Genomic DNA, 25054 nt, shown 5'->3' with positions numbered 1-25054 from the left:
ACAATGTGTATCTGAATCCCCTGTGCTCAGATACTTTGACCCAAAACTTCCTACTGAGGGTCGAGACGCATCTTGCAAGGGCTTAGGATTCGCTCTGCTACAGGAAGAACAGCCAATCACATATGCAAGTCGCGCACTTACCTCAGCAGAGACACGCTACTCGCAAATGGAAAAGGAGCTGCTAGCTCTTGTGTTTGGAATGGAGCGCAACCACCACTATGTCTATGGTCACAAAATTACACTTTGGACAGACCACAAACCGCTAGTTGCTATCAGACTCAAACCTCTCAATGCAGCGCCAAAACGGCTGCAGCGTCTTCTCATCCGCTTGAACCAGTATGATGTGACAATCAAGTACAAACCAGGGCCAGAAATGTACTTGGCTGACACATTGCCTCGAGCATACCTCCCACAAACGGACAGATCACCCACGGAAATTGCCGTGGAAAGTATCAAAATGGCAAACTTCCTACCAGTCTCCAAACAACGACTGGCTGAAATCAGACAAGCCACCGCAAGTGACTCAACGCTACAGCTGGTCATACAGCAAATCACAATAGGGTGGCCAGACACAGTGCACGAATGCCCACCTGAAACACACGCATACTTCAATGTTCGCGATGAACTGACAACTCAGGACGGCATAGTCTTCAAAGGCTATCGCTGTGTCGTACCCAAGAAACTGAGAGCAGACATACGACAACGCCTTCATGCTTCCCACACCGGCTTACAGAGCACTCTCAGATGGGCCAGAGAATGCGTATATTGGCCTGGAATGAGCAGTGAACTGAAAGACTTTGTTTCCAAGTGTGAAACTTGCAACATGTACCAGTCCAGCCAACCTAAAGAGCCACTTATCAGCCACGGAATTCCTCAAAGACCATGGGGAAAAATTGGCTGTGACCTCTTCACACTGGGAAACCACGACTACTTATGCACAGTTGACTACTACTCGGACTATTTTGAGATTGACCCACTCTCCGGTAGTAAAGACGGTACTACCATCATCAAGAAACTGAAGAAAAAAACCTTCTCCAACCATGGCATACCAGACACCCTGCAGTCGGACAACGGACCTCCCTTCAACTCGCGACAGTTCGAGAACTTTGCCACGCAATATGGATTTGACCATATGACCAGTTCTCCTGAATACCTGCGAAGCAACGGAAAAGTTGAGAACGCTGTCAAGATTACCAAGCGTTTGGTCAACAAGACCCAACACTCCCGGGGTGACTTCTACTTAAACCTACTCAACTGGCGCAACACACCAACCGAGGGACAATCAGTTCACCCGCACAGCGATTCCTTGGCTGGCGCACTAAGACTGACATCCCAGTAGCCAGCAAACTACTCCAACCAAAAATCATACAGGATGTTGCCGCCAAGAAAACCAAGAAACAGGCCAAGCAGTCATTCTACTACAACAGAAATGCCGCGCCACTCCCTCCTCTGAGTGAAGGAGAAAAGGTACGATTCCAACAAAAACATGACAGCAAAGTGTGGCAGAAAGCACAAGTCCAGAAACAAGTTGGCATGCGGTCATATCAGATCATCACTGAAGATGGTCGCGAGTATCAACGCAACAGACAACATCTGAGAAAGAGTGCGGAAACATTCATCCAAATTCCGCAAACTGTAACAATGCCCGCACAAGACCTGCCAGCTACTCCACAAACTAGCACAACTGAGTCAACACTCCAGCATAAAGATCCACAGCAACAGATCCCTTCACAGGCCTCTGATAACAACGCCCAAGTTGCCAGTGCACCACATAACACAGAACCAGCCATCTTGAGAAGAAGCAACAGAATCCGTGCAACTCCAAAATATCTGGGAACAGTACATCACAAAATAACTCATGGACACTGGACTCTTGAAAGAAAAGACACAGTACAAAGAGTTTGTTATTGTTTATCATAACAGTTGTTTATTGTTGTAGTTGTAGTTTATAGTTGTAGTTAATTGTAACTCTAAAGTGTACCGATCCACAGTTTTAAAAAAGTTGTTAAAGAATTGTTTCTTTTCAAGAAAGGAAAGGTGTAACGATAGTTGGTCTAGCGCCCTCTATCGACCAGTCTGAAGGTCTTGCATTAATGGCCACTAATAAAGTAACCCAGATCAACATTACCTGAGAACATAATCGCCTAGAATCAAGCATCATCCTTAAAAATAGCATCAAGCATTTACAAGCATCATCTAAATTCATTGATGCCAGGTTTGACAACGCTGCCCTGAAATCAGGGATAAAAGCATGACCAGTTTCATTGTGAGGTCCTTAAGGGTAAGGCTATTAATTGGCCATAGACTTTTAAGGTAATATAGTACCACAGTCACATCCCATGTAGATGAATATCTTGGTTTTGGTAGTCGCAAGTTGAACGTGCCAGTCAAAAACTGTTTGACAAGTGGGTGAGATCCCACGGTGATTCCATTCTTTGAAAGCACCACAGCTGATAACGCACTTCTCAGTGTGTTCAGGCAGCTCTATTGTGAGCCATTTTAAAAATGTTCATTCAGGCAGGCAATTACAGATGTGACATCTGCTCGAATTGGATTCGTTTTTGTGCAAGCACAGAACTGGAGCCATGTACCCAGTGCCATTCTGTAGCAGCTCTGGGTAAAGTTTGCCAGGACGCGCTGATGACATCGGCAGCCCTTCCTGATATGCCCTGCTGTCTGAGTGTTTCCCTGACAATAGGCATACTACCAGTCATAGATGATCCCGCAAGGGATGCAGTTTGTATTGGCAATATAACTGGTGGTTGAGCCAAAAGTTTAGGCATTTTTGGAAACCAAGACTGCGTGTGCCATAAAGAGACAATCAGTAACCCACAATCTCAATTTTAGTGAGAACTATGCCAATATTATTCAGTGATTCTTTTAAAATTGCCAGGATTAAGTTTCCACTGAAGGTCGTCATGAAAATGACGGGACGCAAAATCGCCCAGTGTTTTCTGTGCCCGGTAAATGCAAGGCAGTGAGCCAAATTTCTCAGTCAATGCACCATTGCCAGATCTGTCTAGTCAACATATTGAGTGATTGGGATTGTGACCCACCAAAATGTTGTATGTATGCCACTACCATAGTGTTATCAGCTTTCACATGAATGCAAGTGTTTCTTTCACTTGAGAAAAATGCCTCAAGGGCAAGAAAACATGCGTTCAATTCCAAATAGTTAATGTGATGTTTGGCCTCATCACAGGACCATCGCCCCCCCCCCCCCATTGCTTGTCCATTAAGGTTAGCTCCCCAGCCCTCATTTGTTGGAAATGAATTTGCCATCACTGTGGCATGTCTCAACAATGGCTCCCTTTTGGAGCATTTTCTCAATTTCGAGTGAAATAATGGCTGCCTCGGATTCTGAATATTGAATTTCCCGATGCATGTTTGAAAAGGCCATTTTTCGAATTCGACATAATAATTTTGGATCGTGTTGAGAATCCAGATATCATTAGTAAGCTCTCGCCATTTGGCAACAAAGTGTGCGAGTCTACCTGCCGTTTTAAGAGCAATATCACATTTGTGAACGCTTACCGTTGGGTTTGTGTCGCTCGCTTGGATGGAGTGCAAACTGGCTCCTGTTTCTGGTATTTGCCCTTGTACTAGTTGGGGCGTTGGTAGTTTAATCCTTTCCCCTTGTAATGTTGGCGTCTCTCATTGCACCCTCGAAATTTGTCGTCCTTTTGTCCCAGGTTGTACCCTGGGCCAAGTCCCGGGCTGTACCCTGGGCCAAGTCCCGGGCTGTACCCTGGGCCAAAACCATGACTGACCTTGTGGCCAAGTTTGTTATTCTCTTGGTTATTCTTGCACTGTTGGGGCAAGTTGTGAAACTGTGACTGACACTTGTGCCGAGCAGAGGGCTCCCAAATTGTTAGTTGTAGTCTGGTTTTATGAGTTCTCTGTATCGGAGATTTAACTCATAAATTGCGTGGCCAATAATGGCTACCGCGTCTAGCAATTGTGTGATGCGTGCTTTGGCATCGGCATCTTTGGTACATGTACTCATTGAGATTCGATGCAGGAGACTGTGGGCACTGTGGCCTTAAGAAGAGCCTGCTGTACCTTTTGGAACTTGATGTCTGTTGATCGAGTTTGGACTTGAGTGACGCCCATATTTCAGGGTTTACTCATGTGCATTCCAATTGTGGAATGTTTGCAGGACGTTTGTAGTCCTCAAGTTTCATGCCGATCTTTTCGTCGGCAGCCTTGTGTTGCAGCATTTTGCTGACGACTGAGGCCAGTTTTTCGCCCACGGCAGTGCCGGAATCCTGATCGGCGTACAGCTGTTCGAAGCGTTGTAAGACCTCTCCAGTCGCTTCTTCTCCTTCCCCTTACTGTAGCAATTCACTTACTGCTTTGTCGATTTCGACGGAGTCCTCCCCGGAAGAGCTGCTTTCTTCTATCTTTTGTTTCTTTGCAGGTCGATCAGAGAGAGAAGTGAGTACAGCCGTTTGGATGTTATCCAGGGCGTCAGCCATTGCTGTAAGCTGGTTCTGAACTGTAGAAAACTCTTCTCGTGTGAGGCATTGGAACATTCCCTGCCTCTCTTGCCACGAGATTTGGGCATGGCTAGAGGTTTGGGTGTTGCCATTGCCGCCCGATGGTGTCGGCTCCGGGTCTGGTTGAGTAGCTTGTGGTGGTGGATCACTGTCCGACTGCTCCGCAAGAAGCTCTAAGATGTCGACGTTTTCGCCTTCCATGGTAAAGTAAAGTCGTGTGTACGTGCAACTGAAACAACCGGTCATAAAAAATGCACTGAGGATTATGGGTCTCTGGTGTGGTTATATAGTGGGGAAACCATTTGTTTAACAATGGGTTATCTCAACTGTGAAGAAACATACCGGTGCAATCTCACATAAGGACGAGGTGCTAGGGATAGCGAGGTAGAATCAACAGTATAGATGATCGTTTGTTACAGTACTACGGAGAAAAGGCCTAGACAGAATGATATTGCAGGGAAGAGTTGAGTGAAGTTGAAAGCCAGGATGATTCAGGCTTTAATAGATGGTTGAATCAGGCGAAGACTTTAACCGGCACATCACTCAGGGAAGCATGCAGCAATGCTCAAAAGAGATCACATTGGCATTCCATTGTACGACCCACATAGCGTAAGTTATGATGCAATCGCCAACGACAACAACATTTGTAAATGTATCTCAAATTGCTTCATGTTCATTTGACAACCAAAATTGACATTCGAATTTGATTGTTATATCAAATTTACTCATTTTGGGTTGGTTTGTTTTCCTTCTCATCAATTCTTTATTGACCTCCGTGAGGATTATGTTTTCATCGGCGTTGGTTAGTTGGTTTTTCTGTGAACAGTACAACTCAAAAAGTTATGAACTTATGAAATTTGTTTTAAGGGTGGTCCTTGGTAAAAGTATAAATCAATTAGAATTTAGACGTGATCTGGATGCAGGATTTTTCACTATTTTTTATGAACAAATATGCCACAGATCATGAAACTGGGGCACCCCTCTCCCCAATACACAATGAATGACCCGTCCATTTCCGTTTTTTATTAATCCAACCTAAAGTTTCCCATTTATGTGCCAGATTTACTTCACAGAATGGACATTCCAGCTCTAATTTCTAATTCTAGTGAAACAAAATTAATTTTAAGTACAAATTGTAAACAAATTATCATTTCCCCATTTTTTATTAAAAAAACCTGTACTTCCTCTTGCATAAAAGTGAAATACAATTTGAACTTACAGCCGAGACCACCAACGCCAAGTTCAGAAACAAATTGACTTAAGTTAAGATTAATGATGTAGTATTTTGTAAAAGATGTCCCTGCCCCCTCCAGAGAGAGTTTGTTAGATATTTTGTTTCAATATGTAACTCTAAATTCAAATTATTCTCTCCTTTTAGGTTATTTTCCCAACATGTGGATGCCCACCCACAAAAAGATCAGGGATAATACTGCAAGAGGGACTTGCGCAATCCGGCCCCCAGCATGCTGGCAGCTTTTATAAAGTCAGTGTCCCTAACCAAAATGTAAGATTTCTATTGTCTGCCCAAAAATCAAAAGGCTTGATAAGACTACCAAATTGAAGTATTTCTCAAGCATTAGTGCTGACAATTTTTCTATTGTTTTAGTAATAGTGACCTTGACCTTTGACCTGTCTGCCCCAAAAGCGACAGGCTTCTTAAGACTATCCAGCACAACCCACAAACTAAATTTCAAGTTCCTAAGTAAAGTACTGTTATTTTTCAAGTATATATAGAAATAATAGTTGCCTTTCAGAATTTTTTTTTTTAAGCATGACGTGACCATCTCACATGACCATCTCTGGGGCAGTCACAGTCACAGATCGTCATAGATGGCGGTCTCTATGGCCTCCCTGATCTTTCTATTCCAGAAGCGTTCCTCTCGTGCTGTGACCTGTACATTGTCCAAGGTGATGTTATGCCTCTGTTGAGCTAAATGTTCACCCACAGCTGTGGGGGGGGGATTTGATCCTGTGTGCTCCTTGAATCTTGTCCCCAGAGATCTGCTGGTCTCCCCAATATGTATGCCTATACATTCGGGGCAGTTAAATTTGTACATGACTCTGCATTTGATTAAGTCGGGAGTTGGGATGTACATGTACAAGGAAGGACCTGATATTATTAACAGGCTTGTGGTAGGTGTTGACACCGTGGTCGCAGAGTATGTTGGTCAGCATTTCCGAAACCCCTTTGATGTATGGAAGAGTGATGTTTGGTTTCCTCGGTTGAACATCACCTTTCTTGCTAGGATTCTTTTTCTTGGTTTTGGAGTTTTGAGCATCCATGTTTTTTTGTTTGTTTGTTTTTTTTGGGGGGGGGATCCCCAATGAAATCTCTGCCATCGAGTGACAAAAATTATGAAACTCGTTACATGCACAGACAAACTTATCATGAACATACCCAAGAAAAGAGGGTTTTGGAATAATGGGTAATTAATTATCCATATGCACAAATGGTAATTCTGTTGTGTACACTACGCATATGGGGAAATTCAGTTGTCACAAATTTTTCGCTGTGCAGCAACCCCTGGTCCGAAATTTATATTTTTGGTATCAAAAGCTGCGCAAGACTAGAGGCTAAAAAGCTCGGATCACGATTTCTTTTTCTTTCTTTTTTTTGAGGCTATTGCAGAAAAAGTTGGAAAAGCGGATTCTGGTGCCAAAAAATTGATTCTAGATGCTCTGTGGTGCGATCTTGGGCAATTTTTGACTACTGGCAAGGTTTTAGCAAAAGATCATCATTTAAACATGGTTTTCGAGTTTGGAGTCTTTGAATCGGCTATTCTGAGCTATACTATAGAATCAAATGTAGACTACATTTTTTTATTCAGGGACGAAAATGGGGGGGGGGGGGAATGACATGTCCACCCATCCCCGACCGATCGACGCCCATTGTTGGCACCGTGCTTCAGAATGAAAGACTTTAATGTATTAAATTGTATACGTAGGGCCTACATGACATGCCTACATGCTGTAAAGTGTCAGTTGGTGAAATCAATAATTCTGAGAGAGACCCTACAACCGTTAAAATAATTTTTCTGAGCATGGATGTGTGTGTGGGTAGGCCTTTATGTGTTTTATGACACACTGCGGTACTTTCATAGGCCCCCAAATTTTGTGTAGGCCCTAGGCACAGTGCCTACTGTGCCTTTTGGTAATCCAGGCCTGACGAAACTGTCACAAAGGTGGTCACGTGAGCTGAGGGATTTAGCCACAACGCTGAACGAAGAGGTCGTGACAACCTCAAAAGCTACGTCATGCTTAACAAAATCATGCTCTGTTCAAAAGGTAGCTATTATTTCTATGTCAATATGACAGAGTCCAATATCAGTAATAAGTATCCATGCTGCTATTTCTCAAGTTATCAGATTGACAAGATTTCTATTGTTTTAAGAATAGTGACCTTGACCTTTCACCTTTTGGCCCCAAAAGCAATAAGCTTTTTAAGACCCCCAAGAACAACCCAAAAACCAAATTTCATGTTCCTAAGTAAAGTATTTCTTAACCCTAACTCCCTAGGTATGCAAAATCGTATTGAAATTGGAGGATTCAGGACTGTTACTGCGTTGACAAGATTTTTATTGTTTTAGCAATGCATGGGTGGCTTGTGCATAAAGCGCTCGCCTCTCACCAAGGTGACCACGGTTCGAATCCTAATTCGAATCCTTTTTCTCCGGGCCCTCCAGTTTTTCGTCCCTCCGGAAAAATCAAACACTTTCGATATCAGGCTGTGTGATCATATATGGGTTGATGTGGCCGGCAGCCATATGCACCTTTACGTGCCAGCAGCCCCGACCACATTGTAGCCGCATCCTTCGCAATTCAGCATACCAGCTACGAGTAAGGATGATTAACCTCCCATATTATTATTATTATTTACCCTTAACCTGTCGGCCCCAAAAGCAATAGGCTTCTTCAGACTACCAAGAACAACCCACAAACAAAATTTCAAGTTCCTAAATAAAGTATTTCTCAAGTTGTTACATTGACAAGATTTCTATTGTTTAAGCAATATAGTTACCTTGACCTTTGACCTGTTGGTCCCTGTAATATTGTATCATATGCACTTCATACATATGTACCTGATGACATCACAGGCCACAGATTGACCTCTATGCAGTTTTTCAATACCCTTTTTTCAACAGTCAGCTGAGAACCGTGTGTGTGTGTCTCCATTGATTCAGCCATCTTTTCCCACATTCCCTGTGAGCAGCGAGCCGACCAACGTTTGTCTCCGGTGGAAGAAGTACGTCAAAAGATTAGAGAACTTATTTGTTGCTTTTAACATCGCGGATCCGACTTCAGTCCATCTAAAATACAGAATTCGAGAGGTACACCTTCCGCCAGTCAGAGCAGGAAACAAGAGAGACTGTTGCACAATTCCACACACGACTCCAACGTCTAGCAACCCACTGTGGGTTCCAGGAAAAATACAGGGAAATAAAGTCACAAACAATCCAGACATGCTCGTCGAACAAACTTTGTTGATAACCAACTCCGTGAACAATCCCTCACGCTTGTACAACTCCTCCAGACTGCTCGAAAATACAAGGCTGCAGACAGTCATGCTGCAAAAATGGAACACTTGGCAACTCCATCAACTGTGAACAAAGTCGAGGTTAAAGAGCCAACGCAAACGGGCCCCTGTCCCTCTTGTGCACACCATTCCAACACTACTACACAACAGCCAAAGTACAACAAAAGACATCCACAGTCAAGACGCCCCCAGCAGTGGCAGTCACACCAGTGAAGCTCGCGCACCTGTCCCAACTGTGGTGGCCGTTACCCACACGGCAAAACTGTCCAGCAAAAGGCCAAACCTGTCACGCCTGCAGTAAGCAAAATCACTTTGCTATTAAAATACTGTATGAGCCCAGCCAGACCCCAACAAAGGTCTAACATTCACGCAGGCGATATCAGTCCTCTGGACAATAGAAATGGTAGTGATGCTCCACCCACAGAGCTATCATACCACCAACCAACAGTGAATATGCATTTCACCTCCGTTCAACAACCTTGACCAAGCCAATGATTAGGGCTGTGCCGAATATTCGAATACTCGAATATTCGATCTATTATCGAATATTTGAATATTTATTTTCGAATAAGAATATTCGGAGGTGATATGCAATGAAATAAAAAGGTGGAAAAAAACTTTTTTTTTAATAACAAAAGTGCATTCTCAAAGTTAAGTTTCAAGTTGTTGCCAAAAAAAACCCATAAAAGTAGCTTGTTTATATGCCAAGCAATAATGCCATACATGTATTACTTTTGCTTTGGGAGTGCTTGCAGTAACCCAGCCAACCAATATTTTTAACGCTGGACTGCAACACCAATTGCTGATGCTTCCAACAAGATAAAACAAGACATTTTGTCTTTCATGTCATCACAAAACACTTCCTAACACCTTTCCATATCAAACCTCTAGCATGAGTAGTAACATTTCCGTTGTCTGTATTTTTGTTTGTTGTTGTCCTACTTACAATCTCTATTTTCAAAAAAAAAACGCCGCTGTTTTCCCCGATGCGATCATGGCAAGTATACCCTCGCGTTGGTGCTACATGTACATGTGTGCAGCAATGGTAGACTGGTTAAGTAATGACGAAAGGACCGGAAAAGTATATGGCCTAGGTTGAAATTGACATCGCGAAAATGGCATGCAAACATCGATGTAGAAGACCTCTGCAATCTCATGCAAAGAACTTGATTTCTCTTTTCTGTGTGGGCCTTTGTATTTTCCGTTTTCATGTCCTTATTTTGAGGACGTACATGAAGCGATACATTACACTGATACAGTGTAGCCAGTTCCCCCAAAAGCTTTCCATCGCCTGTTCAATCATGTCGAATGAACATGGTTTAGGGAATCGCCTTGCACGCAATATGCTGCCCACAGCACGTGGCGGTGTTGTAGAAAACTTGTCATGAACCCCAACATAACATTAAAACGTTTTGAAAACCTTGTCTCATTTACGTTACGGATTCTGGGATTTTTCTAAAAGAATTTCTTGGTTACTTTAGGAGTAAATTTAGTATGGATGTTAGATGTTCGCCTCAATGCCCTCCGTAATGATATACATGTACAAAATAATCTAGTTCTCTCAACTGATGAGAGCACGTGTTTATCGAACACATTTTCGTTCGCTGTCTGCCAGCTTTGTTTGCCGGATTAGTCTTCTAATTGCACCCAATATTTGCAAAAAATAAAACATACATTAACACTTCAAAAACTAGTTCAGTGATAATACTTTCAGTAATACATGTAATAGCGGGAACCTCCGGCTTATGTCCTCCAAGTCGAGCAAAACGCAAGAAAAAGGGCAGACAACAGAGAGGATTTCAAACTCAAAAGAGCTCTTTTCGCCAAACAGACTTTGCGGTCAACTCACTGCACAGATTCCCAGCATAGAAAACCACAGCTAGACAAAATGTATCAAAATTTTGCAAGCTGGAATATCCAAACCTTTTAGTGGCCTATTTATTAGAAAGTTATCTCCAGAGCACGCACTTAGCCAGACAAAGAACCAGGTCAGCCCACCTGTACCCCAATTAACCCGCCAACAATGCGCCACCCGAGCTCGGCTGGCGATTTTTTTTTCTTTAGGTGGGTTGCTGAAATGTCACCCCTCGTGTTTAGGGTTCACAGTTTATAATATGTCCCCTGTGTGCAAACAAGAAATAATGGGCGTGGGTACAGTTTAGAGACCGGCATACACACCCCAGTTTGACACGTGCAACTCCTTTGCACGTGTCAAACTGGGGTGTGTATGCCGGTCTCTAAACTGTACCCACGCCCATTATTTGCATAAATTTAAATATGCATTAACACTTCCAAGACCCATATTTCATTGATTAAAGACATTAAATATCATAGGTTTTGGTCTTGGAGTTTTTGGTTGAGAATAAGTTTATTTAAAATGATATAAAATCATTTCCTCAAATCTTGGTGACAAAATTGAGAGTTATTACTATAAAAGTTATTTTTTATCCTCAATACTGTGACTAGAAAGTACACCGTTTAGTAGACTTCAAGAAGCTTCAAATAATATATATTCTTCATTCCTTTTTGCAAATTAAGGGTCGGAGAGTCACAATAGCTGACGCCACCCGCCGTGTTTGGGGTTCACCGCTTAATTTGTCCCCCATGCAAACAAGGAATCCTTCACTCTAGAGTCTCTGGTGATAATTTATCTTCAAATTACTGATGACTCACGAACTACTGTTTGTTTTTATATACCTGACTTACCTGTGAAGAAAACATGCATGGCATGTTGACGTGCCATACGTACGTTAACTACATAAGTACATGTATGGCATATTTTTGCTTTTGAGGGAATTTGCAATGGCCAAATAACCGAATATTTGAATATTCGATCGAATGGAAGGTCGAATATTTGAATATTCAATTATTCAAATTGACTCAGCCCTACCAATGATCACAGTGTCCATCAACATCAGTCCAGTACAAACTGTGATAGACACAGGCGCTTCTGTCATGTTGATGAGTCTCAACACCTTCAACACCCTGCAACGATGTCCCCAGCTCCATACACGCACGACGCACGCACGATCCCAGTATACGGGTATGGCAGCAACACACCACTTGAGATCATCAGATCTTTTGTAGTGCAAGTAGGCTACAAATCATCATCTGTCATGAGCCCAGTGTTTGTCACATCTCGTACAGCTGACACCCTCCTGAATTTTGACACCTCATCAGCCCTTGGACTTTTAAACATTGCATACAACTTGCCTCCTCTGATCTGTTCGTGTCGTATGTGGATTGCTTCCAAGGCATTGGTAGCTATTTGAAATCGTTCCAATGCAAACTTCATGTAGACTACTCAGTTGTCCCCGTTGCTCTACCACCCCGCCGCATACCATTTCACCTGCTATGCAGCTTCCTCAGTATGGTAAACTATGGTGGTCGCTTCATACCTGACCTCGCGACCATATCATCTTCCTTTCACGACCTGACCAAAACTGCTAGTCTATGGGAATGGACTACTGCACAGCCCGCTGCATTTGCTCTCTTCAAGCAATGCATAACTGAATGCTGCACTATGGCAAATTCCTTCGCAACTATCATGCTACACCACATTCAACAACCGGTGTTTCACCTGTCAAGCTTCTTTTCAGCAGATCACTCTAAACACGACTCCCCGAACCAGAGTTCACTCCATAACCACAACACGCACCTGTCCAAGACCGCAATCACGTTAGAAGTTTCAGATGAAAACCGATGGTGACAATCACGGTACTACTCAAGTCAAAGACATTGACGACCATGTTCTCTTCCTTCATCATGGACAAGTCTCCAAACACATGTCACCTTACATCCCGCAGCCCTACAATGTAAGGAGTAAGGCGTGGATCCCTAATCACAGCTCAACTCAACACACACATAATCACTCGCAGCTCATCGTACTTCAAGAAATACACAGGCCCGATATCACAACACCCTGACAGTGATGATGAAAGCGACATTGTCACCCGGCCCTTCCCAGGATACACCACCCCAGCCAAACCAGCCCCAAGGTCGCAATCCACCCCACCATCCTCAGCCAACCCCACACCTATGTGAGTTTGTGTCATAAATCATGACAAAACTTAGTCTAGGGACTAGACGCTGTTCTTGTTTGCTACGCCGATAACCAGCCACCGCGATAACCGGCCACGGGAGAGGGCGTTATCACAACCAACCAATATCACCCACGAACCTGTCAGAACAACGTCTAGGACACTTGCTATTGGTTGTGTAATGCATGCGCATCTGCTTTGCCTAATGTATGTAGCGCGTAATATATATGTTGCATAGTTACCGGTACCCGAAATATATGCATATTCATAGTCTGATCCCCTGACGTACCATACCACGCCGTATATATCCCGCGGATTGAATCATGATGTACAATATGTGTGTATACATGTTATGGTACACACAGTCGTGTTTTACTATACGCCCGAGGACAACCTATTGTGTTTTCCCTTTGTCCCTCTAATATAACACTTTCCCATAGACTAAGCACATTTCCGTACGATCGAGGACCGGTTTTAACAATAGGCACCGTCGTCCGAGGATCAAAGGCCCCTTTGTGCTCCTTTTGTTGTCTGTCCTCGAGCGTAATACAATACATGTGTACGTGTGTGCGTGTGTGCCATTTCTCCGTCGTATTTTACAAACCAAACAGCGCGAGCGTAACGCAATGCTACCCCAGGCGGGCCCGGCGCCGTACACGGCCGGCTGGCAACCCGCGGCTCGGCCGACAGCAGACAATTATCCACTGTATATGTCCGAAACTTCCAGCCAGTAGTATAGCGAGCTACCGGACTATTGTGCAATTTTATGGCAGATCTGTTTCGTGTGTGCGCGTACGTGAAGAGGAAATTACATACACAATTGGCGCACGCGCACTAGTTACCCCCATTTTTCGGGGGGAAATTTAAGCAAGTGCCCTAGACGTTGTTCTGACAGGTTCGTGGGTAATATTGGCTGGTCGTGATAGCGCCCTCTCGCGGTGGCCGGTTATCGCGGTGGTGGGTTATCGGCGTTGCAAACAAGAACAGCCTATAGCCCCTAGACTAGACAAAACTCTGGAAGCATGAACAGAACTAATAAACACTAATGCTGAGTTCCAGACTCCACATATTTTCTTTGGTTAAGTTACAGATGTACTCAAAATATATTGGCACCCACCCTCTATACATTTTGGGTTTCCTGATTTCACTTATTTTGAAACTGTTGAATTTATGCAAAGTAGCTACTCGGCTCACAATATAATCCTCACAGTCAAAAAAAAGGAGGAAAGGAAAGTATCCTTAAACAGTGTTTTTCTTTTGTTAAATTGTTTGTTAATAAAGTTGTTTTGCTAAATTTAAAATAGTTGAATGTGATTGAGAAGGAAACAATCTCCCTCCTAATGTTATTGATCAGTTTGTTTCTATAACAGTTGACACAAAAACAAAAAAACTAAAGAAAGGCTCTGACACAGGAAGTATCGCATGTGACAAAACCCATACTCCCTCATTTGAATGCTTCATTATAAACATACATGTATAAGATATGGCCCACACACCATTGCAAAACTTTAATTGCATTTTTGTGTAAGGACACAATACTGGCTAATTTTAGGGTGGAACTCAATGTTGTCACTCCTGATAACTAACTAGTTGGGTACAGTCTGTTTTGGTGGTTTAACGGATAAATAAAATCTAAAAAATCCACAAATTTCATTTTTAGTAGTAAAATTCTTGATTTTTTGTTGAAAATTTACCTCGAAATACCACTTAAAAATGGGACATAACAAGTAAGCCTTTTTGAATGAATTAAAAATACGCTTACAATTTATTTCCTCAGATGAATATTGTATTGAAGTTGTTAGAAATGGAATGAATTTTACAAATACAGGTAACCTGTATTCAAAATATTTCTGGTTTCTGCACAGGGATGCCAGATAAACTATTTAATGTAAGTTACGTTTGGTGTCAGAACAGTACCCCGCAAGTCGGTGGGCATTCCTTGTGGGGTACCTCCCATTGTTCCCGTACCCCACAAGGCAGTGTTTGTACACGCACCCACGTTTACGTTACATACCAAGTGTGGACATTCCCTTGGTTTTGTGTAGTTAAGAAAAACCTTGGAAACAAAATAATTGTACTCTCACTGTGAAAACTTTTTCAATCCAATTTTTTTTCTACGGTTCTCTTTAGTGTTTCTCTTCATTTTGCCACTGATAAACCTACACACAGAAGGAATACCCACAGAAGGAATACGCTATCGCGTTATCCCCCTCCGGCTTACAGCCAGGGGGATAAAAATGAGTATTCAATTTTACATTCTTCATTTTGGCTCAAAAGTGATACCCCGAAGACACTCTTATGGGGTAGAACAGCATGGCATCAGGGTAATTTGGGTTTTATAATGTTCATTCATTAATACCTAAGACAGTTAAACCTATTCTGGTCTTAAGCCTGTTAAACAGACGATAAAGACATGGCTGACTGGTCTTAAACTCTTTTCCATTGTCATATGAAATTTGGACTCCATGCCTTGTACTGGTTTATTGGTTAAACGTTCACAATCTGCATGTTACACTGGCCCACAACTGTCACGGCAAAAGCAAATTCTCCACGGCAAAAGCAAATTCGCCACGGCAAAAGCAAATTTGCCACAGCAAAAGCAAATTCCCCATGGCAAAAGCAAATTCCCCACGGCGAAACCAAATTCGCCGCGGTTTGAAAAGCAATTGACTGGGGGCAAATCTATGGTTCAGCACGTGTGCATTTTATTTCACATGCAGTTAGATCGCGACTACGACAACATTTTATGACATGATTATACTGCAGAGGGGAAACTATGGTGGCCCTGAAGAGACATCATAGATCGAGATTTCTGCGCGGATTTCTGCGATGTCGCACATTTTTTTCAAACATTTCTGCACATACCGGTATTTCTGCAATATCGCACATTTTATTGCACATTTCTACGCAGATACCTGGTTTCCTTCCTTCATGCATGGTGCCGTTACGTACGTGGACATGGATCAACCATCAATCGCACGCGTCGCCTAGCCGCGGCGTACTGACCATTATGGGTGCACGCCTGAAAATAGGCAAAAACTCCATCCGCCGAGATCATGAATAAAAGTTAGGCCCCCCAAAAAAATAGTTCGGCTTCCGATTACATGCCATTCAAAAATAGGGTCGGTTGGTCGGAATTGGTTTTTTTTGGCCATTTTTTTTATGCAGATTTAATGGGGTATTCAATTATGTGCAAAGTTTTTAGCCTGAACTATTTCCATTGCACTACGAAAGCTATACACGAAATGGCAACAAAGAGTGAATAAAAAAACTACATTTAATTATTGTAAATATATTTACGTTCGATAATTTCAAAAAATAATGGAAAATGCAGGTTGTTCGCACCATATGCACAACGCTAGTCAAGACGCGGGGAACTGGCCAAAACTCCGAGGTGTGTGATGTGTGCGTGTGTAGCGAGCGGCCCAGTATGGGCCGACAGACCTGTTTTTACGGTCAAAAATTTCGGGAAACACGCGGCATGTATCACTCCAAATACGAGTAGTGCGATCTCAAAATGAACTCTTGAACACAGAAAATACATTCACACACAAGCTAGATCAATTCTGTAAATTAACTTGCAAAAATGTTCTTTCTCTATCAGTGTTTTCTTGGAATTTTTACGATGTCGAATCCGACCAGTTGACAGTGGCCCGCACTGCCAGCACGCTTTCGGTCGCATAGCTAGCTGTGGACTGGTTACCGCATTTTCATCATGTCTTCTAAGTTGGCCCCTGCGCAGCGCAGCGGGAACCAGTCGTCGCCACGTGATTATAGTCAATGTGACATCGAATTGCGATGTAGTTATATCGCGAAGCGAATTTGTAAAAATAACGGAGGTTTCTTTTGAAAAAAAGCGAATGTAAGTAAGAAAACAAATAAATACAAGCATTTTTTTGATGCAAAAGGGTTGTTGAGTGGTATTTTGTGAAGACAGAATAGACAAGTTTTTATTTTTATTTATTCAATTCTTTTTTTTCTTTTCTTTTTTGAATTGCCGATAAAATTGTTAGGTCGCAGCCTAAAAATAGGGTCAGTCGGGTAACCGGAAGCAGAACTATTCCTTTTTTTTTTCTTATATTCTCAAAATATTCTATATTAGAGAGTTTTGAGAGCCATAAAATTGGGGAATTGAAGAGATATGGTAATGAACCTCTGGCCCTGAGTATGAACCGGGCTTCATTATTTTTACCACAAATTTCCCATGGTTCACCGCGCCCAAATTTGAACTTTAACCCGTATGAAAGTTCTAATATTACTATGCAGCCCTGGGGAAATGTTTTGCCATGGCGAATTTGCTTTTGCCGTGGCGAATTTGCTTTTGCCGTGACAGTTGTGGGCCACCATAACACGTACATGTAGTCATGGGCAATACTACGGGTACCAGTGAGCCAGTATTTCATAGTCATCTGCGCTTCATCCCGCAGTACCCGTGAACATGCGTCAATCTCCATAAAAGGAGTTGTTTACGTCTTACTCGCGAGCTGGACACAGGGGCGGATGCAGGATTTTGCAAAGGGTGTGAATTTTTTCAAACCTGTGGGAGTGTGGGAAAAGTTTTTTCATAATACACTAACTTGCAAAGCCATGGCGTGGTTTTCAAAAAAAATTGAAACTTTAGAAGCTCTCTGGTGCATTTTAGAGCACATCTGGGGATCTTTGTGGTGGATTTTTCCTCAAAATTCTGAGGAGATTTATAATATTTTTAAAAAATAAAAAAAGAATAGACATTTCACACAAACAAATTTAGGTTGGGTCGGTAGGTTGGGATTGTTTTAATTTCGTCAAAAAGAATTGTGTGCTGATTGAATGAATGGAGCGTAAAATACAAGGAATCATGGAGGCATATTGTATGCCTGGATAATTTTTATTCGCATCACGAAACTGAGTTTTCGAGACTGGCTTAATAAAACTTGCCTCAACTAATAAGAAAATATATAAGGTGGATGTTTCCTAAAAATAATGGAGAATTTAAGTCGTCCATGCCATTATGCTCAACAAAAAAAAGTCACCGTCAGCCGCCAGCCAGCAGTGGCTATATATCACTAGTCCGAAAATTTGGGACTCTCGATACTGTGTATGAGAGTCCCAAAACTTAAGGTATTGAAAACATGCAAAACAAGAAAATAGACTGGCATCTAAAACAACCAGTTCAACAAAGCTTCAGTACTGCATCAATCAACCGTGCCAAAAGAATTTAAGAAAAATGTGGCATGAATCGGGAACTAGTCTCAATTTACTACACATTTCTCCATAGTCAAGCCACCAGACTATTGACACTGAATCAAGAGGTCAGTCTTTTCAAATAGTTGGACCATGGTTGGATTGATTTGTACATGTACCAGTCTAGTGTTTAGCCCCATTTTGAAATCACTTGACTTCCCTCTCATGTGCAAAATATTGAAGAAAAGTCTCCTTTAAAAATTGAATTGAGTCTACAAACTTGGTTGGTGAAATACTGAGGACATTTTCTTTGCCCCAGTGGAATTTTGGAGAAATTTGCTGGCTAAATTGTGAGTAAAGTTGGCCTGATTTAGTTTTGCACATTTCAGAGCACTCCAGAGACCTGTCTGATATATCACGCGCCTTGGGCCTTGCGCAAACAGCACATCAGTGTGTACACCTGCACCGTGTATGTGTAGTGGGCCCGGCAAAGAACCCACGTGCTGTGGCCGAACATTTTGCAGAAACACACTAATGGTGTATCAAGTATATTGTAGCGTGGTCAGGTGCCGCAGCGAGACAAACAAATAACTTGGTAGAGAGAAGATGTTTGGGCTTCAAGTAAATAAATTTATTAAGAAAGATTGGATCCGTCTACTTATTTCTACTAATTATTATTAATTACTTCTAATTTTAGGGGCAACTACGATTTAAATTCTTTTATTAAAGTTAGAATAAAGGAATTTGTTGTAGAAATAAATGAAAGGAAAACAATTAATTCTGAGAAAATACAAAGGGCGGGGCTCGGTGATGGTCAGTGTGAGTGGGGTAGCTTATGGTAAAAGCACCATAACTCTACTCCCAACCCAGGGGGGATTTAATTAAGTTGTCATGCACTACAACTTACATAGTCATTACATCAAGGCCTTTCCTTGCCACGCCCAGGCAAAACCTGCACAGCCCTCCACAGACAACCTATCCCTAGGGCAGCACCCAGCAGACTGAAGCACACATAGCTAGTTCAAATTCCATGCACGTGGGGTTAACAATAGCAATTATGCAAATAAGATGCTGCATGCCTGGCTGGACTGATACACACTCAGCTCAGGGGGTGTGATGGATGAGAAGGGCAGGCTAAACCAAAAATAGAAGGTGGGGAGGAAGGTAATGATGAAGGGCTATTTTCATTACAATATATATGAGCGAAACAATCTCGTTATAATACATTTTAATGGAAAATACATAGGCCTACATTGTACACGGAAAAGAGAGATCACATTCTTGGATTTAATTTAAAGAAATTCTCTTTCTCCATCGATGTTTGCGTTTGGTATTTTATATGATCCAAATTCATCCCGCCAAGCAATGTATTATGTAGGTCATAGCAAGGTTGTAGTCACTGGTTCAGGTCCTAACATCATAGCTTTGATTCTGCAGTGGGAATCAGTGAATGGCGATGGCACTGCGCACTGCACTGCCATGCTACCGGTATGCCGCACTGAACATCGTATACGGGTACAGGTAGAGCGGCAAGGCTTCAGTGAACTTTGATCACAAATGCACCAGAAATATAGGCTTTTTCATCAACATTTAGTATGCCAAGATGACAGAATGGCTTTTGTAAACAGTGTGTAATTCCAGCATATCGGGCTGATACGCGCGTTTGTACACAGGGAGAACATCTTGGGGTTTTTTTTTTCTGAAGAAAAAGGGGGTGGGGGCGGGCACCCCCACGCTCCCCTGGAATTGCCCCTGGGACACTCCATTAGGCCCCCAAAAAAAAGTCTCCGGTTTCTGGTATGCGCGCGCGTCGCCGTAGCCATGCGCGTCAGCAAAATGAAAAAGTTTTTTTTTCAATGAAAGATGATGTCTCAAAACCGCCAAACTCACTGGTTTGACTGGAATCCTGCTGCTGCACAATTTTAACGTGTTTTTAGATGGGGTTATGATCGAGAATAAGCTTTATTTGGCCTCTCTGGACTCCCATATATTTTCACTCAGTTTAGTCGGGCACCATTTGCATTCATCAGCTGACATTTGAAGCAAAAAAGTCAGGTAAAAAAAAAAAAAGCCGCGTCACCGCACCACTTTTTGGACAAGCTCCATACCAGAAACCGGAGACTTTTTGTTTTTGGCCTTATCTAGCTTCAGGGGTGTTTTGAAAAACAGAAAGTAAAATTTTATTTTTTTGACTTATTTTGACTTTTGGACTGAAAAGTTTAGATGTTTTGACCGAAAAGGTATTTATGAATGGGAATAAATATGTGCTTGGTCAATATAAACAATATATTTAAGAATGGTTGGAGTCTGGAATGCTGATGATTGCTTCGCCTTGGGTAATTATCAGCATTCCAGACCCTGAAACATAGTGTTTAACACCTCCAAAGCACATATTTATTCCCTTATATATAATTCCTGAGACTTTCAAAGAAGGTAAGTGAGATGATTCTATGACCAGAAACCAACTGACTATTGTTTGAATTGATGCACTTTTAAGTTTGCACACAACGGCCACAAGCCTGCAAGTGTATAGCATAGCTGCCAACATTTCAGAATCCCAATTAGTAATCAACCCGCGCGGTCATTTTCAACTGCTCGTTTTATCAAAAGCTTTACCAACATCGAGTACAGGTACATGGTTTACATGTACACATACATGTGCATACCCTTCTTCTTGTGAATAATAATGTAATGTAGGCCAAAAGATAATTAAAAAAAAAAAAATTAATTTTTTTTTTTTTTTTATTATTTTTTTTTTATGTCTGTATTTGTTTGTTGGAGTCAAATAAATAATAACAATAATAAAATATGCGCATATTTTTTTGGAGATGCATGCTATTGATGTGGAGTTTCGAGTTCGTATCAATGTTTTTACACACAATGATTTAGGGCCACCGTCATGACCGTATGCAATAGAAATATCCCGCCAACATACCTTGCAAACGCATGCTGATTTATCTTTTCTGGATGTTGTGACAAACTCAAACTGTAATACCAATTATTCCAACCATACTCTTATTAAATTCCATGATTAAATTGTCGCACTGATGGGTCTCAACCCGGCAAAAAGCGACCAAATGTGCTCACGATCGTCACTGAAAAGTACTCACATACAGTACACACAACCACACATCCACGAGATGCACACAAATGACACACCATTGAAAAATAGTTTTAGTCTGGTCCTCAAGTACTCCACTGCGCACACTGCATTGATGTCTATCAGGTGCTTGACTGCATTCTTATTAGACTTGTCACCAGTCCATCCATTATCGCGACATTTCGCCAGAAGTTTTCGGTCAAAAACGATAATTTACAAGTATTTTTTTTTCCATTAGGTAGAAAATGGGAAATTCGTAATGTTTTAGTGGCAAATCGTATTTTCGTAATTTAACAAACAATCTATATATATAAGAGAGAGTTTAACTCGGCCTCCGAGACGATGTTTGCTCATGAAAGGATCCGAGACCGCGGGCTCCCGCGGCGCCAAAATCGCTCCACGTCCGTGGAAAAATACGGAGGGTGTCTTCCGCCGGGTCGGACACTTCGGATCGTCCTGATTTCCCGTACGGACCGGCGATCCTTTTCGTCTATTTCTCATGACTGCATTTTGCACAGGAATTTTCCGTCGTGTGCGCTTTCACGTTGACTGCCTGGCCGCCCCCTGTGCTGGCTTTTCTGCGAGTCTAGACTGTGCGAGGTCAGCGAGGTCAACGTAGGGGTTTCGTTTACGTGTTCTACTCAGCCGTTCTGCAAAAGCGTTCATCAAATTGTAGATGGGGTGACCTTGGTAAAATATTTTTTCTCCATGGTGCGTGGCCACCGAGTGCCCCTATTCTTTCATATGCTTCGCTTGCCGCCCCTGCGCCGAGTGCAACGAATACTCAGAAGGACTACACAATAAGTATGCCTTGCGCGGTCTGACCAATCGAAAGTCTACACTGCGTAGTATTTCCGGGCTATGCAAAACTGTCGATGGCAACGCGTACTGCAGCCTGCTCCACACCCTGGAAACGAGGTTGGGTCTACGGTGCTCGCTATTTGAAGCGCAAGCATGTGACGTGATAGAGTGCTGTTGCTTCCATAATGTGTTTACAGCTCCATGCTTCCACCACCAAGGCTGAGCGTTGTGAGTTCGCTGCCCGCCACGTATAATCATGGAGGAATAAGAATTCCTCCATGGTATAATTCAGTGTCGTGTTATAATTTCGGGGGCCTGTTTTGGGTCAACGAAGGATCGCCGCGGTCTCGGATCCTTTCAGAAGCAAACATTTCTCGGAGGCCGAGTAAAACTTGCTCTTATATATAGATGGTTGAACCAACTTGAATAAAAGTTGAATCGCAGACGGTCTCGCAAATTGTAAGAAGTTCAAGTTTACGTTTGTTGAAGAGTCCAATACTGAAACTTAATTATGACCTTCCTCCATGATTCAGACCGTTTGTAATTTTTTGGTAACACTCAACATTTTCATTTTAAATGACACCTTCACGTTTTATTGCATTATGATTTATTGTCAAACTGTACAACCAGCCTTCGCCTGTGTACTACAGTAACCTTTTCACTACGTTTTCCAAATGCGACTGCCTCACAAAAAGCCAATTTAACAGACCAACGGCAACATTTACAGACAGTTGCCATGGTACATAATTATCATGTGCGTAAATCGACGGGGGACAGGGGACCCCCCCCCCCCCCACACACACACACACACATTTTGAGGGGGGACAATGTTTGGTCTCCCCCCCCCCCACTTTTTCTTCCCCGAATAAAAATGTTGTAGCCTACAATAATGATTCTATTGCTCAGAATACATGTACAGTAGCTGATTCAATTACTCAAAACTCAAAACTTTCACAGATGATCTTTCGCTCAAATTGGTTTTAGTGATCAGAAATTGCCTCAGATCACACCACAGAAATTGCTATTCTTTAACTGCATGTCTCACCAACTATATCCCCCATTTACATTTAACTCCCCACATTTTCATCCCCAACACTACGCCCTACCCGATCTATGATCGGGTAAACCAGCTTGTTCGTAATAATTACGAAAAATTAGTAACAGTTGGCAGCTATGGTATAGATTAGCAACAACCTGGGCCCAATTTCACAGTGCTGCTTAACAGCTGATTTTGTGCTTACCGAGCCCCCATCTATTTCATCTAGACTGTAAGCAGTAAGCACAGCAAAAGCATGCTTGACAAAGAGGGAAAGGTGCTTAAATCAGCCGGGTAACAATAGAAATCTCCATGCGCATACAGCCATGTGCACCTCCACGCCTTTAGGTAGTACTTAGGCAGCAGCATGATATTCTACTTGGCACAGCTTTTTGGATGAACTGTTACGACATGCTACGAAATTGGGCCCAGGAATTTACATGTAGATGGTATGCTTAGTATGTTTAACATAAACAAATAAAGCCAAAACTTGTACAAAGATGAAGGTAACATGTAATGCAGATAGAATCATGGAATTATTCATATCAATGTTATGTGACACAAATTGTTGGAGGTATATTCTGACCAGGTGATTTACATGTAAGGTTTAAGTTCTTGAAAGTGTAACAGGAATACATACTGTTTTTGTGGCATGTTGACTTGCAAAAGGCTGTTCAAGGTTTCCCCTCAATGTCTCCGACAGAAGAAATGGTGCATACACAAGAAGACAACGATCTGGTACCTGTAAATATTGAAATTCATAAAGTTAGCATGTGTATGAAACAGAAACATGGAAAGGTGATACAAAAAGTGTGGAAAATAATGCCATGGGATAATGAGGGAAAAGGACCAATAGGGACTATTTTTCACAGCCTCCGCAATTTTCCAACCTCTGGGGGGGAAAAAAGAAGAGTTGTTGCCCCAGCTGTACATGTTGATTCGCAATAAGCATTGGAGCTGGGGTTTCCCAAGCTGGGTAAGCGTACATAGCAGTGATCGCCGTCTTTATTTTTGTGTTGCCTTTTGTCGTTGTCATCATCAATTTACTCCTAAATTTCCCTCAAAAATTTAAAAACCTGCACTCTATCAATGACATACCTGCATGTTCTTAATGTTGCCAACTAGTTTTGCAAGTCAAATAAATTAAAAGTGGATTTGGTTCTCTTATAGGGAACCGGGCCCGTAACTAAATGATCGTCAAACCTATGGGCGTATTTATACTAGCTTGAGAAACTCCAGTTCCAATACTCCAGTTCCAACACTTATCAGGAATTTGACATTTAGAGCTGGAGATCAAAGCCACCAGTCAAAAAAATAAGGGTGGAGACTGTGAAAAAAAATGGCCTCTGAAAAGCCACCTAAATCATCAATTTAAAAAAACAATTTTGTCGGTATTTTTCTCTTGCAAGTTGACCATTTGCTTTGTTAATGATTGCTGCATGGTATTGAGTATGCCCTATTAAAGTTTAGTCTCATCTGCATTTGGCTAATTCGCCCATTAATTGTTTCCAAACCCCTCCCCCAGGCTGCCCCACCCAAGATGTGGGGATTGTCACTTTTGAAATGACAAAATCCCCATCCCTCAGGCAAATTTGGCCTCCACTTGAAAATAGTCTTTTAAAAACGCCTTTTTTCAACCGCTGGCTACAAAGTTGATTGACCTCCAGCTCTAAATGTCAAATTCTCAATAGGCATTGGAGTTTCTTAAGCTAGTAATATACATCATTGCATGATGTTGTTAGACCCCTTACGTTTACGGCTCGATCATAGGTACAGTAGACCTAATGATGTACGGTAAAACTAGCTTGAGAAACTCCAGCTCCAATGCTTATCAGGATTTGATATTCAGAGCTGGAGGGAAAACTATGTTGTCCTAGCACA

At 42.2% G+C, this 25054-nt stretch overlaps 1 protein-coding gene across 2 annotated transcripts in view; it reads right to left on the bottom strand.

Annotated features, from left to right (window-relative positions):
• Positions 1-25054, bottom strand: part of LOC119743543 — a 47852-nt gene that overhangs the window by 5390 nt on the left and 17408 nt on the right. The window contains exons 2-3 of one of the 2 annotated variants that reach the window (XM_038219969.1): positions 23814-23915; positions 3889-4728 (exon numbers count right to left, since the gene is read on the bottom strand). In XM_038219969.1, coding sequence (XP_038075897.1) covers positions 4332-4728; positions 23814-23827 — 411 coding nt within the window. In that variant the 5' untranslated portion in view covers positions 23828-23915 and the 3' untranslated portion in view covers positions 3889-4331. Of the gene's footprint in view, positions 1-3888; positions 4729-23813; positions 23916-25054 lie in introns of those variants that run through there. The other variant, XR_005273052.1, reaches the window with a different exon arrangement.

Source organism: Patiria miniata, unplaced genomic scaffold, assembly GCF_015706575.1.
Source record: "Patiria miniata isolate m_02_andy unplaced genomic scaffold, ASM1570657v1 HiC_scaffold_11, whole genome shotgun sequence".
NCBI classification, from domain to species: domain Eukaryota; kingdom Metazoa; phylum Echinodermata; class Asteroidea; order Valvatida; family Asterinidae; genus Patiria; species Patiria miniata.
The sequence above is the reverse complement of the archived record's forward strand: the minus strand, read 5'-3'. Positions and strand labels throughout refer to the sequence as shown.